Below are 13380 nucleotides of genomic sequence, written 5' to 3' on the forward strand. Positions count from 1 at the left end.
CAAAAGAAGCTATGGCCGGAGCCTAGCTCCGGTGCGACGCCCCCCTCCTGCAGCCGGTCATAGTGCAGGCCCGACTACATCTTCTGTCAAAGATGATGTCGTAGTCAGAGTGCCAGGGCCTGCTATTCTCACGGCTACGCCAATGGTTGTAGCACAAGCTAAACAGCTAACTCTAGGCTAACTGATAGCATCAAGCTAACGTTCCCAGCCGAGCGCAGCCAGTAGCTAACGTCGTAGCTAACAGCTAACTGGCTAACAGTTAGCTCAACCCGGCTATCGCTAGCCACTAGCTCACGCAGAAGCAAGCTAAGCGGCTACCACTGAAAACTGCACAACGTGAGAAAAGCAATACAGGCCAACACTTCAGACAGCCGCTGTCTTTTCCTCTTCTCATCCGAAGAAAAAAAGGGAAAAAAGGCAACACACGTCCCTCTTCAGAACGGTGTTTACCAGACACAGCGGTGTCGGCAACAAGTCCCTCGCGGACTATAGCCGACTTGAGCATGGAGATATTCTCATAACGAACACCAAGCTCACCTCCCTCGCACGCGGTGCTTTTCATCTTGAAAATCGGGGCCAGCACGGCGACAGTGGGTATCCGTTTGTCCAGAGACCCGGGGAATTGAACCGCAGATTCTGAATCACGGTCCCAGGAAAACAAAGCTCTTACTTGAGGAGGAGCTAATGTTAACGTGGGGCATCAAACTAGAACCCCATCCACGCCGCTAAGTGGCAGCGGAAAGGATCCCAGCTTGGAGCCGACCTTCGTAAGCTGTGTAGTCGTTCCCCCCACAACCGACACACCTGGCGCCCGCGTCGCAAAAACATCACCTGCCCAGAGAGGCCGTCAGCCCCCACACGGCCGATTAACTCCCAAGCAAAGTGTCCAGCTGCAGAGCCGGAGGCAATGCCGGCGGGGATTGCTCAGCGACGTGAGCCCTTAATACGAAGCGCCGGTGGAAGTCAGAATGATCATCATCTTCTAGAGACTCCGGGGGCAAAGACATTATCGCTGTATTTCCTCGAAAAATAGTGAGAGAGAAAACAAAGATATAATGTCAACGCAGCTCCTTTTCTCCAACGTAGCTCCTTTCCAACAACTATTTTGGCACTAAACTCAAGTGGTGTATACAGACACTTGTCGGTGGTGAAAATAAGGAAGGAGCTGTTAGTATGGCCACGACCCCGCTTATGTAGAGGAGTGGATGTGGGTGTGGCCAGGCGGATGGGTGTGTACATGTGGAGAAAAATTATTCAGTGCTAGATTGGATAAAGGGATAGTTCCACTAAGAGTGCAGAGCGTAAGCTATACGATATATAACCCCTCCCACCCACTATACACGGACTTGGCTGACAGGAGGAGGCGGAGCATGTTCAGTGCTAACACTCCCTAAATGTAGCACTGAACGGCACAGGAAGTCCTTCATTCCGACAGCCATCAGACTTTACAATGCATCACTGTGCCTCACTGCATCACTGAGCACAGAGTGACAGTTACCATCTTCCTGGACTTTTACTTTTGAAACAACACTGTGCAATTATATTACACTTACTGTAGACTTTTTACTGTATATTTTTTTACTGTATATTTTATTCTATTCTTATTCTTAGGCAATTTGTTTTGTTATTCTTATTTGTGACTTTGTTCTGTCTAAATGTTTAATGTGAGCGATTTGTAGTGTCAAATTTCCCTCGGGATAATTAAAGTATTTCTATTTCTATTCTATTTTGATGTAGTGCTTCCATAGAGTTCCATTGACTCTTATTCAGTCTGAGTTTCTGTTATTGAAAGAGACGTTCTTATTTCAACATGTCCCCTTCCTGCAGTTCTTCAAAACATGTTATGGTTGGAGGCAGTTTCTTTATTGTAGTATCCACACTGACTGAAATATTGATGGACCCCTGTTATTATGACTTATGACCAGGATTCCATTTGCGGAGGTGTCGTGTGTGGTAGTACAGTATTTATCTCAAGATTCAAGATTCAAGATTGTTTATTGTCATATGCACAGTTAAACAGACAGTTTGCCATACAATGAAAATCTTACTTTGTCTGAGGCGTTTAGTGAGACCGATTCAATGCTCTGGTGAGTGAGACAGACCAAATCCCGTTGTCTGTCTGTCTCTTTTAGGCCGTATGGTGAAGGCTGAGAAGTGGCTAGAAAACGATTCTCGTTCCCACCTCGGCGAATTACACAATTTTCACTCTGGGTGAAAGATATATTGGTGTAGATTTAGGAACAAAAAGTTCTCCATTGACAAAATAGCCCATTTTGCGCAATCATAATTTAAAAGTCGGGACTAGATCTTTCCTCGCAAACTGATATTTGGTCACCGCGTTTTATTTGACGCAAGTGCGAGTTTGGTCACGTATCTTGCGCTCGACCAATAGCAGCTCTCTTTGTTGCCGTATCCTCGCAAACAAAGAGAGCTGCTATTGGTCGATCCGGTGTCAACAAAGAAATTACATCCACAGACTAACATTACGGACTAAGATGGACAGAAAACACCTTCTAAAGTTCGCAAAACGGTTTCTAAACAATGTTATATGCATCTCACGTCCGTTCAAAAAGAACGTGTACAAGATTTGACACAGACATGGTGGGATAGATATAGAAACTGCATTGAACGGTGGCTTAACCTACCAGGCCAGAATCATACCATTGTGGAGACATACAAACATTGTTTAGAGATCGATTTGTGTCATAAATGTCATGATATCTGTATGTCGTGTATGTCATAAATGTCATGATTAATTGAAAATGGGGGACCCTGATGTAAACAAGATGAAAGTCTTTCTCTGGTCTGCATTCCCTTAACACATTGAGGACCGGCCGGCGCCGTCTAATATGTGGCTGGAGGACAAAGCTTTGTAAACAAACCGATGTCCTTTTGGATAGCTATATCTATACTTTATAGTATTGCTATCTGTCCATTCTCATTGTCACTTGAGTGCATAAACCGTGCCTTCATAATGGCTTAAAGAAAAAAAATCCATCGGTTGGTTGTCATTTTATAGCGCCGTGAATATAAGGTTTATCGCACTTTTCGTCTCATATATTTTCTGGAAAGCTAGTTATAGGGCTAAAGGCTAATAACGTTATATTGAACGAATGAAATAAAACAAACTGCTTATCATCCGGACTATTCCAGAGCATCTATGGATGAAATGGGGGCGGCGGGGGACGCCGATTAGTATTATTGATTAGCAATAGAGTGTCCGTGCAAGTAGCCACATTCACAGATCGATTGCTTGCGTTTTACAACAAGCTCCAATCCGGCTATAATTTGGGTGAAGAGGGTCCTACCATCAGCCCATGTGATCGCCGGCAGCATTTCCCCATTATTCATCGGCATCTGGTAGATCGATATGTCCATTGGCTGATCATAAATCCCATTATTCCAGGCTGAAATCTGCGCTTCGAACCGTGATCAACGGTGAAGGCTGTTAGTTTGGAATCAGGCTAAAATGAAACGCCCATAGACGGTAAAAAAAAGAAAAATATCCACTCGCTCACAATGATACTGCAGTGGAGCAATGGCGCCCCTAAGAGGATCTGGCCGGTATTGCATGTCGCCGATTTCACAGAGGCGTGTAAATCTGCAGAGTCGATGGGGGATGTTGATTCGGTTATTAATATGGAATAAAACAATAACAACTTGCCACGAGTTAACTCGTGGCTCTGGTCCTCAACGCATGGCACCGAAACCCGAGTTAACTCGTGGTTGGGCGGCAAAGTAACAATTGTGTGTATTGAGCCGATCTATATTGTACCCATTCTGCAATCTGTTAATAACGTTTTCAATCAAGATAAGATATTCCTTTATTGGTCCCATTGGGGAAATTCAGGCATCATAGCAGCATGGGGGAGGGGAGGGGAGGTACAGGTAGTAAAAACAAGAAGTGTAAAAATATAACAAGTCAATATAATTAACTAACTAACTAACTGAAATATACAGTATTCACATAAGGTGCAGTATGCATAAGGTAGTGTTATTGTCCTTTTTAGGTTCCTAGTAGTTGTAGTTGGATGTCTGGCAGCAGTCCCTGCCCACTGTTATGGAGCCTGATGGCCGCTGGTATGAAGGACTGACCGGAGGTTTATTCGTCACATACATACACAAGTTGTAACACAAGTTTAAAGTTTCAAGTTTGTTTATTATTTATCACAATAAAATACAGGTACTTTACGATGAAATGCTTGTTTCTGTATGAGCCCCTGAGAGTGTGCTTCATACAGTAAAAAAAAGTAAGTAAGTAAAGAGGAATATTCAATATACAATACAGAGTAAAATGATTAAACAGTGAGGTGTGTGGAGAGATCAGTGTCAAACTGATCTCAACAAATACAAACAAATCACACTACTACTGTATAATCCTAATACCCTCGCCCTATACATCCCAACCCAGTCCACACCCTCATCCACCACCTGTGAGGATCCGAGTTTAGGAGAGGAGTGTAGAATTCAATCGCGGGACAATGTGGAGTAAGAGAGACGAGGCAACAAGTCGACGTTCCGATAATAATAATAGCTTTACTTGAGCATAGTCAAAAGGCACACGTTACAGGGGAAACCAAAACTTCAGAAATGCTGGAAAACATGGACTACAAATACGGGAAGGTACTGACACAGGAGATACGGAGATACACACAGTACGGAAGGGTACTGACGGGAAAACAACAAACAATGACGCAACACTGGAAGACAGGGGCGGGGAGAATATATACAGGTACTAATTAGACAACAAGGAACAGCTGGGGGCTGACAGGCAGGACACATGAATACAAGGGAAGGAGACTAGACACTGAACTAACAGGCAGGAATAAACATTGTAACAGAACAACACGGGGAATACAAGGGAGACTAGAACATCTGGACTAATGGGAGATACACAGGGAGCAAGACAGACAACAGACTTGACAATATGTGTACACAAAAGTCCATACGAAAGGCGGCGGCCTGTAGCACCGCGAACAGACCACCCGGGGGCGCCAGAGGACTGTCCAGAAAGTTCAGATCCTTCAGATCCTGACAGGACCCCCCCCCCCGAAGGGGAGGCTCCCAGACGACCACCGATACCGACCCGGAACAGGCAGGGCGAAGGGCCGAAACCCTGGAAAAAACAGGCGACGAGGACACGGGAAACAGGAGCCGGGGGGCGGAAAAAAGAACCCAGGAGGGGCCCAGCAACAGGGGGACCGGGGAACGGGACCAGAGGGGAGCCCGGAGAAGGGCGCACAGGGCACGGAACCAGGGGCCCCGGAGAGGGGGACAAAGACAGAGGCCCGGAGAGGTGGGCTAGAGACAGGGACAGAGGCCCGGAGAGGGGGGCCGGAGACAGGGACAGAGGCCCGGAGAGGGGGGCTGGAGACGGGGACAGGGACCCGGTGAGGGGGGCTGGAGATGGGGACAGGGACCCGGCGAGGGGGGTTGGAGACGGGGATAGGGGCCCGGTGAGGGGGGCTGGAGACAGGGACAGAGGCCCGGAGAGGGGGGCTGGAGACAGGGACAGAGGCCCGGAGAGGGGGGCTGGAGACGGGGACAGGAGCCCAACGGCGGAGGCCGGGCACTGGGACAGGGGCCCGGTGAGGAGGCCCGGAACAAAGGGGCGAGGGTGACAACTCCAGAACAGGACCCTGGACGGGGACCCCCCCAGGAGCAGACCCCGGGACCGAACCAGGGGACCCGGAGATGAAGGGCGGAGACGACGACCCCAGAGCAGGACCCTGGACGGGAGCCACTCCAGGTGGAGGTCTTGGGACCGGGCGCAGGACCCCGGATGGGGGACCCTCCTGGTGTAGACCTCGGCGCAGACCTCGGCGTTGACCACGGTGTCGACCACGGTGTAGACCTCGGTGCAGACCTCGGCGTTGACCACGGCGTCGACCACGGCGCAGGGCTGGACCAGACGACTCTCCAGGTGCAGATCGACCTCGGTGCAGACCTTGGCGTTGACCACGGCGTAGACCACGGCGCAGGGCTGGACCAGACGACTCTCCAGGTGCAGATCGACCTCGGTGCAGACCTCGGCGTTGACCACGGCGTAGACCACGGCGCAGGGCTGGACCAGACGACTCTCCAGGTGCAGATCGACCTCGGTGCAGACCACGGCACAGGGCTGGACCAGACGCGGAGCCGGGACCAGACGACGAGCCGGAGGCAGGAGACTCCCCGGGGACAGGAGCAGGGGCACGACCCGGACCAGACCTCAGGGTCTCCCCGGGAGCCGGAGGAGAAACAGGGGCAGCTAGAGCTAAGGGGATAGCTGCCGAAGCTGCAATGGCTACAGGGGCTGAACTAGCTACTGGGCTAGTGCTAGCTGCCTGTCTAGTGAAGGCCGCTGGGCCTATGCGAACTGCTACAGGGGCAGGACTAGCTACTGGGCTTGTGCTAGCTGCCTGGGCAGTGTTAGCTAAGAGAGCTAAGGGGGTAGCTGCCAAAGCTACATTGGCTACAGGGGCTAAGCTAACCACAGGGGCCTTGCCGGCCGACGGAGCGGTCCCAGCATCGGAGGCTTCGTTAGCTATAGGGCCTGTGCTAGAGGGGTGAGCTAGGGGGGTAGCTGCCGAAGCTACATTGGCTACAGGGGCTAAGCTAACCACAGGGGCCTTGCCGGCCGACGGGGCGGTCCCAGCATCAGAGGCTTTGTTAGCTATAGGGCCTGAGCTGGCTGTCTGGGCAGTGTTAACAGAGCGAGAGCTAGCAGTACTAGCTGTGGGAGCTAGGCTAACGGCTATGCTAGTAGCGTGGACTGTGTTGACGGAGCCGGGGTTAACCGTGCTAGCTGGGGGAGCTAGGCTAACGGCTGTGCTAGTAGCATGGACTGTGTTAACGGAGCCGGGGTTAGCAGTACTAGCGGGGGAAGCAAGGCTAACGGCTGTGCTAGTTGCCTGGACAGCGTTAACGGAGCGGGGACTAGCATTACTAGCTCTGGAAGCTAGGCTAACGGCTGGGCTAATAGCCTGGGCAGTGAAGGCCGCGGGACCAACGCTAACAGCTGCGGTGGCAGTAGAGGCCTTACTTGTGGAGGAGGACGTACTGGTAGCCGTGGCTTCGCTGGGAGCAGGGGACCAGAGCGCCAGAATAATCAGTCCCAGCTGCCGTTCATGTTCCGCAAGCAGGGGAGCCTGCTCCGAGCTGCAAGTCCCACTTGCGCAGGTGAGCAGCGTGTGCAGCCGCATCCTTTCGAACAAGGATGAAGCGAGGAAACCTCCCTCGAAGAAGTGCTGCATGGTCAGCAGCAAGTCGCTCGCTTGGTCTCTCCCGTTGTCCGCTGAATCCTGGTTAGGTTTGCGTCATACTGTGAGGATCCGAGTTTAGGAGAGGAGTGTAGAATTCAATCGCGGGACAATGTGGAGTAAGAGAGACGAGGCAACGAGTCGACGTTCCGATAATAATAATAGCTTTACTTGAGCATAGTCAAAAGGCACACGTTACAGGGGAAAACAAAACCTCAGAAATGCTGGAAAACATGGACTACAAATACGGGAAGGTACTGACACAGGAGATACGGAGATACACACAGTACGGAAGGGTACTGATGGGAAAACAACAAACAATGACGCGACACTGGAAGACAGGGGCGGGGAGAATATATACAGGTACTAATTAGACAACAAGGAACAGCTGGGGGCTGACAGGCAGGACACATGAATACAAGGGAAGGAGACTAGACACTGAACTAACAGGCAGGAATAAACATTGTAACAGAACAACACGGGGAATACAAGGGAGACTAGAACATCTGGACTAATGGGAGATACACAGGGAGCAAGACAGACAACAGACTTGACAATATGTGTACACAAAAGTCCATACGAAAGGCGGCGGCCTGTAGCACCGCGAACAGACCACCCGGGGGCGCCAGAGGACTGTCCAGAAAGTTCAGATCCTTCAGATCCTGACAGGACCCCCCCCCCCCCCGAAGGGGAGGCTCCCAGACGACCACCGATACCGACCCGGAACAGGCAGGGCGAAGGGCCGGAACCCTGGAAAAAACAGGCGACGAGGACACGGGAAACAGGAGCCGGGGGGCGGAAAAAAGAACCCAGGAGGGGCCCAGCAACAGGGGGACCGGGGAACGGGACCAGAGGGGAGCCCGGAGAAGGGCGCACAGGGCACGGAACCAGGGGCCCCGGAGAGGGGGACAAAGACAGAGGCCCGGAGAGGTGGGCTAGAGACAGGGACAGAGGCCCGGAGAGGGGGGCCGGAGACAGGGACAGAGGCCCGGAGAGGGGGGCTGGAGACGGGGACAGGGACCCGGTGAGGGGGGCTGGAGATGGGGACAGGGACCCGGCGAGGGGGGTTGGAGACGGGGATAGGGGCCCGGTGAGGGGGGCTGGAGACAGGGACAGAGGCCCGGAGAGGGGGGCTGGAGACAGGGACAGAGGCCCGGAGAGGGGGGCTGGAGACGGGGACAGGAGCCCAACGGCGGAGGCCGGGCACTGGGAACACAGGGAATACAAGGGAGACTAGAACATCTGGACTAATGGGAGATACACAGGGAGCAAGACAGACAACAGACTTGACAATATGTGTACACAAAAGTCCATACGAAAGGCGGCGGCCTGTAGCACCGCGAACAGACCACCCGGGGGCGCCAGAGGACTGTCCAGAAAGTTCAGATCCTGACACCACCACACTTCCCAGGCAACACTGATGTTAATCATCCTCACCACTATCGTCTGAGTCATCATCCCATGTATCTTCGGTTTCCTTAGAAACATTTGCCCAGTTTTGGCATTGACAAAGATCTGTACATGGCAGTTTTGCAGACACACATGAACATCTTCCTGTCTCAAATTGTCCTTGTTTGCAACCTTAGGGGACTACCTGCAACACACTATCAGAGGCCGGATTTGTAGTCATCCATCATAGTCACTGTTAACTCCCCATCCTCGACATGCCACCCATTGCCAACAGGTAAAGGGGCACACATTATAGCTTTCAATGAATGTCTCATTATAGCTGCTTGGTAATTTGCCCTTTTGCAGTGTTGGTACAATGCGCCATTTGTCGGGGGCATAGAGAGTTCTGGCAAAGCCGATGATGCCATGCAGAATGCTTTATATCTGGCATCATTCACATTCTTAGCTGATGGCTGGCCATACAGGTGGCACACATATTTGCTAAGACCATCAAAGGTAGACTGGTCTAGGGTAATTCACCTTTCCCCCTCCTCCCACACTGTGCAACATCCTGATGTGCAATATCCACAGTGCAATACCCACCCACTACCGTCTGACACTGTGATTGTTATTTGTGTATTGCTATTCTGTATATTGTTGTTATTTTGTATATTGTACAAGACTAACATTGTCTTATTGTATAGCATTTAAGGTTTCTGTATAGGATTTTATGTTTCTCTTATATTACTTGTGATTTTATTACTGCACCTTAGGTTTGAGTCCCAAATCTTGTTGTATGCAAATATAATGACAATAAAGTACAATCTAATCTAATCAGGGTCCCCCATTTTCAATTCATCATGACATTTATGACATACACAACATACAGATATACAAATATATATCTACTCTAATATATACATATTACAACAAGCGTTGCAAGGGCAAGGCTAAGAGAATCATTAAAGACTCCAGTCACCCGAACAACTGCCTCTTTGAACTGCTGCGGTCAGGCAAGCGATACCGGAGTCTCAAGGCGAGCACAGAAAGACTCAGAAGAAGCTTCTATCCCCAGGCCATCAGGCTGCTAAACGAACAATGAACACTACACAACAACAACAACCACCAAACGCACATAGCACACACATCCACACGCACACACTCACTTTAAACAAACACACTGTAGCACCCACTCCACACACTTTATAGCACACACCCACTTTAAACAAACACACTGTAGCACCCACTCCCCACACTTTATATTTATTGATGAAGGATTGCACTACAACTCATACACCTTACTGTAAATTGTACCTAAATTGTACCTCATCCCATTTCTGCTTTGCACTATATAGTACTGTACATTAGTACACTGCATAGTATTGTATATTATATGGTAACTCAGAACATTGTACATATGTCTATACAGAACACTGTGACCTCATTTTCTTCTTCTAAATTACATGCTATACTATGTTATTTGATACTATCTTGTCTAGCACAGTCTCTGGAGCGTAACAGTAAGAAGCATTTTGTATGAAAGTATTCTGTACTTCTGTATGACAACTATTAAAGAAACTTGAAACTACATTTATGACACAAATCGATCTCTAAACAATGTGTGTATGTCTCCACAATGGTATGATTCTGGCCTGGTAGGTTAAGCCAGGGGTTCCCAAACTTTTCAGACCGGGACCCAGAAAATAAGGCGTCAGAGAGCCGCGGCCCAATGCACATTGTCAGGCTTTTTTTTTTTTTTTTTAAGCCAAATATCACTTCAATCCTATTAAGTTAGTTCAAGTTAGTTATTAATTTATATGTGCTATTTATGAGAGGGCTAACTTGTTGCAAAATAATAATGATAATAATAATAGCCTCATTAAAATACTATTGTTGCTTCGGTTGTTTTCAGCGTTTTATGTGCATAATCTGTCATTTAGTTTGAAATGTTCGTTGAAATAAGTTGATTTTTCGTTTTTGTTTATTTATTAAGTTAATATAAAACCATATAGTCACATTTTAGAATACAATGGAATATAATTTTATAATACAACTAGAAACACTGTCCTGGCCTGCTTCTAAGTTCAGTGGCCTGACAAAAAAAAAAAATTGGATTTTTAATTTTTTTAAATCATCTCGCGGCCCTCCCGTGGCTGCTCGCGGCCCACCTTTGGGTCGCGACCCCGACTTTGGGAATCACTGTGTTAAGCCACCGTTCTACGCAGTTTCTATATCTATCCCACCGTGTCTGTGTAAAATCTTGTACACGTTCTTTCTGAACGGATGTGAGATGCATATAACATTGTTTAGAAACCTTTTTCCGAACTTTAGAAGGTGTTTTCTGAGTGTGGATGTAATTTCTTTGTTGACACCGGATCGACCAATAGCAGCTCTCTTTGTTGCGAGGATACGGCAACAAAGAGAGCTGCTATTGGTCGAGCGCAAGATACGTGACCGAACTCGCACCAATTGCGTCAAATAAAACTCTGCAGTGACCAAATATCCGTTTGCGAGGAAAGATCTAGTCCCGACTTTAAAATTATGATTGCGCAAAATGGGCTATTTTGTCAATGGAGAACTTTTTGTTCCTAAATCTACACTAATATATCTTTCACCCAGAGTGAAAATTGTGTAATTCGCCGAGGTGGGAACGGGATGAAATGATACAGCCTTCACCATACGGCCTATTTAAGCCCCAATGCACCAAACCTAAGAGAGTGCCGTTCGTTTTCTCCAACATGCACTTATTCACATTGGGGACTGGAGTCTGGCTGCGTGCTCCTGAGACCAAAACATAGACTCCACTGAGCTGATTGCAGCAGCCCACATGGACTGAAATGTCAAGTCAAGCGTTCCTTAATAATCCCCTTGGCCCTGCTTGGACAAACACGTCAATACGAACCACTCTTCATACTGTATAGGAAAATATGTTGCAAGGTCATTTGGTCAGATGATACGCACCTATGTACAGTACAGTCCATTAGGGAATCTAAACCAGAGGTACTGGTCAGTGTTTATGAAGAGAGTGGATGCTACTTGGCTGGTAGAGCTCTTTGCAGGCAGGAATGCAGCGAGGCAGGGCTGGGAGACCTGGGATAGCAGAGGGGGTGCAGGGCTGGGAGACCTGGGATAGCAGAGGGGGTGCAGGGCTGGGATAGCAGAGGGGGTTCAAACAGGGATTCTCTGTAACCTAACCCCCATGCAGGCTGGTGTCGGGCAGACCCAGCTGGTCCTGCAGCTTCAGACACCCGCACCCCCTAAATGAAGACTGTGTGTGTGTGGGTGGGTCGGTTGGTGGGTGTAGGGGGAGGGTAAAGACAATTTTAGAGCAGACTGCAGGGGTTAACGGGTCATGTTCACTTGCCCGGAAAATACAATTGTAAATTTTTTTATGAAAAACAAAATAGATGCCAGGCCTAACAACATGCTCAACAAAAGGATTGTTTCCAGTAATTGTTTAATGACATTATTTCAAATCTATTTAAAATGTTTAGGCTACATGGGAGACCACCACCATATACAGTAGGCTATAGGGCTGTCATTTTTTTTTTTTTTTTTCACTGTGATAAGGACTTTTTTTTTTTTTTTTATCAACTTTTTCTCCTTATTTTTTTTTTCTTCTTCCATCCCAATTTCGTTATTCCAATTCTCCCCTCCCCTGTCTTGAACGTTGCCAGACTATGCCTCCCACTGGTCGGCTGTAGTGATTATAGAAGCCTTGCATCACGTGTCCCCTCCGGTACACGAGGAGGCAGCCTGTCACATCTTTTCACCAGACAGCTCGAACTCTCAGTGGCGAGGAGTAACGTGTGGGAGGCTCACGCTGCCCCCAATACTTCCTGTTTCTGCTGTACAGGCGTCACCCAACCGACCTGTAGGAGTCGCTGTCCACAACGTCCAATCCCCACCCACCAACTTTCCCACCCTCTAACACTGCCAATTGTGTTAGTATGACGACCGGCCAAGCCGGTAGCAACGCCGAGAGCTGGGCTCGATACCAGTATCTCCTGCGTTAGTGGCGAGCGCATTGCCCACTGCGCCACTCAGCCGCCGCCTGTAATATGGAATTTGTTCAAATTATATTTAACTTTTATGTAATCAGAATCCTCTATTAGTAACCCCCCCCCCAGAGAGAGAGAGAGAATGTTAGGCAGGTCTAGATTAGCTACACCAACCCACTACGACCATCTCTCAGTTAGTGATTAGCAACTCATTAGGAATATCTCCCAGTTAGTGATTTAGCATTTCTCGGTTAGTGATGAGCAGATGTTGATTCCACTGTTAGATACAGAACAGTGTCCTGATACCCATCCATCCTGCCACCAGGCCTGAAGGAGAAGTGTGTGGACAGCCTGGTGTTTGAGACCCTCATCCCAAAGCCCATGATGCAGCACTACATCAGCCTGCTGCTCAAGCACCGCCGCCTCATCCTGTCCGGGCCCAGCGGGACGGGAAAGACCTACCTCACCTCCCGGCTGGCCGAGTACCTGGTGGACCGCAGCGCCCGCGACGTCACCGAGGGCATCGTGGTCACGTTCAACATGCACCGTCAGTCATGCAAGGTGAGAGAGTTGCACTTTCCCCAAAAACGTGCGGGTTAAATCACTCGCACCTCATCACCTTGGCGACACATTACACCGTCAAGTCCATGTCCATGTCCATGTGGTTAAGCTGCCTGGTCAAATAAAGGTTAAATATAAAACGGTACTTTTTAAATTACATTGCCTCGCATTTTTTAGGACATAGAAAG

General features: G+C 48.9%; 1 protein-coding gene across 8 annotated transcripts in view; it reads left to right on the top strand.

Annotated features, from left to right (window-relative positions):
- Nucleotides 1-13380, top strand: part of nav1b (neuron navigator 1b) — a 145418-nt gene that overhangs the window by 109195 nt on the left and 22843 nt on the right. For all 8 annotated transcript variants that reach the window (XM_084317147.1, XM_084317151.1, XM_084317149.1 and 5 more), the window contains one exon: nucleotides 12957-13192. In XM_084317147.1, coding sequence (XP_084173273.1) covers nucleotides 12957-13192 — 236 coding nt within the window. The remainder of the gene's footprint in view (nucleotides 1-12956; nucleotides 13193-13380) is intronic.

This window comes from Notolepis coatsorum (assembly GCF_963971535.1).
Source record: "Notolepis coatsorum genome assembly, chromosome: 6".
Classification (NCBI taxonomy): domain Eukaryota; kingdom Metazoa; phylum Chordata; class Actinopteri; order Aulopiformes; family Paralepididae; genus Notolepis; species Notolepis coatsorum.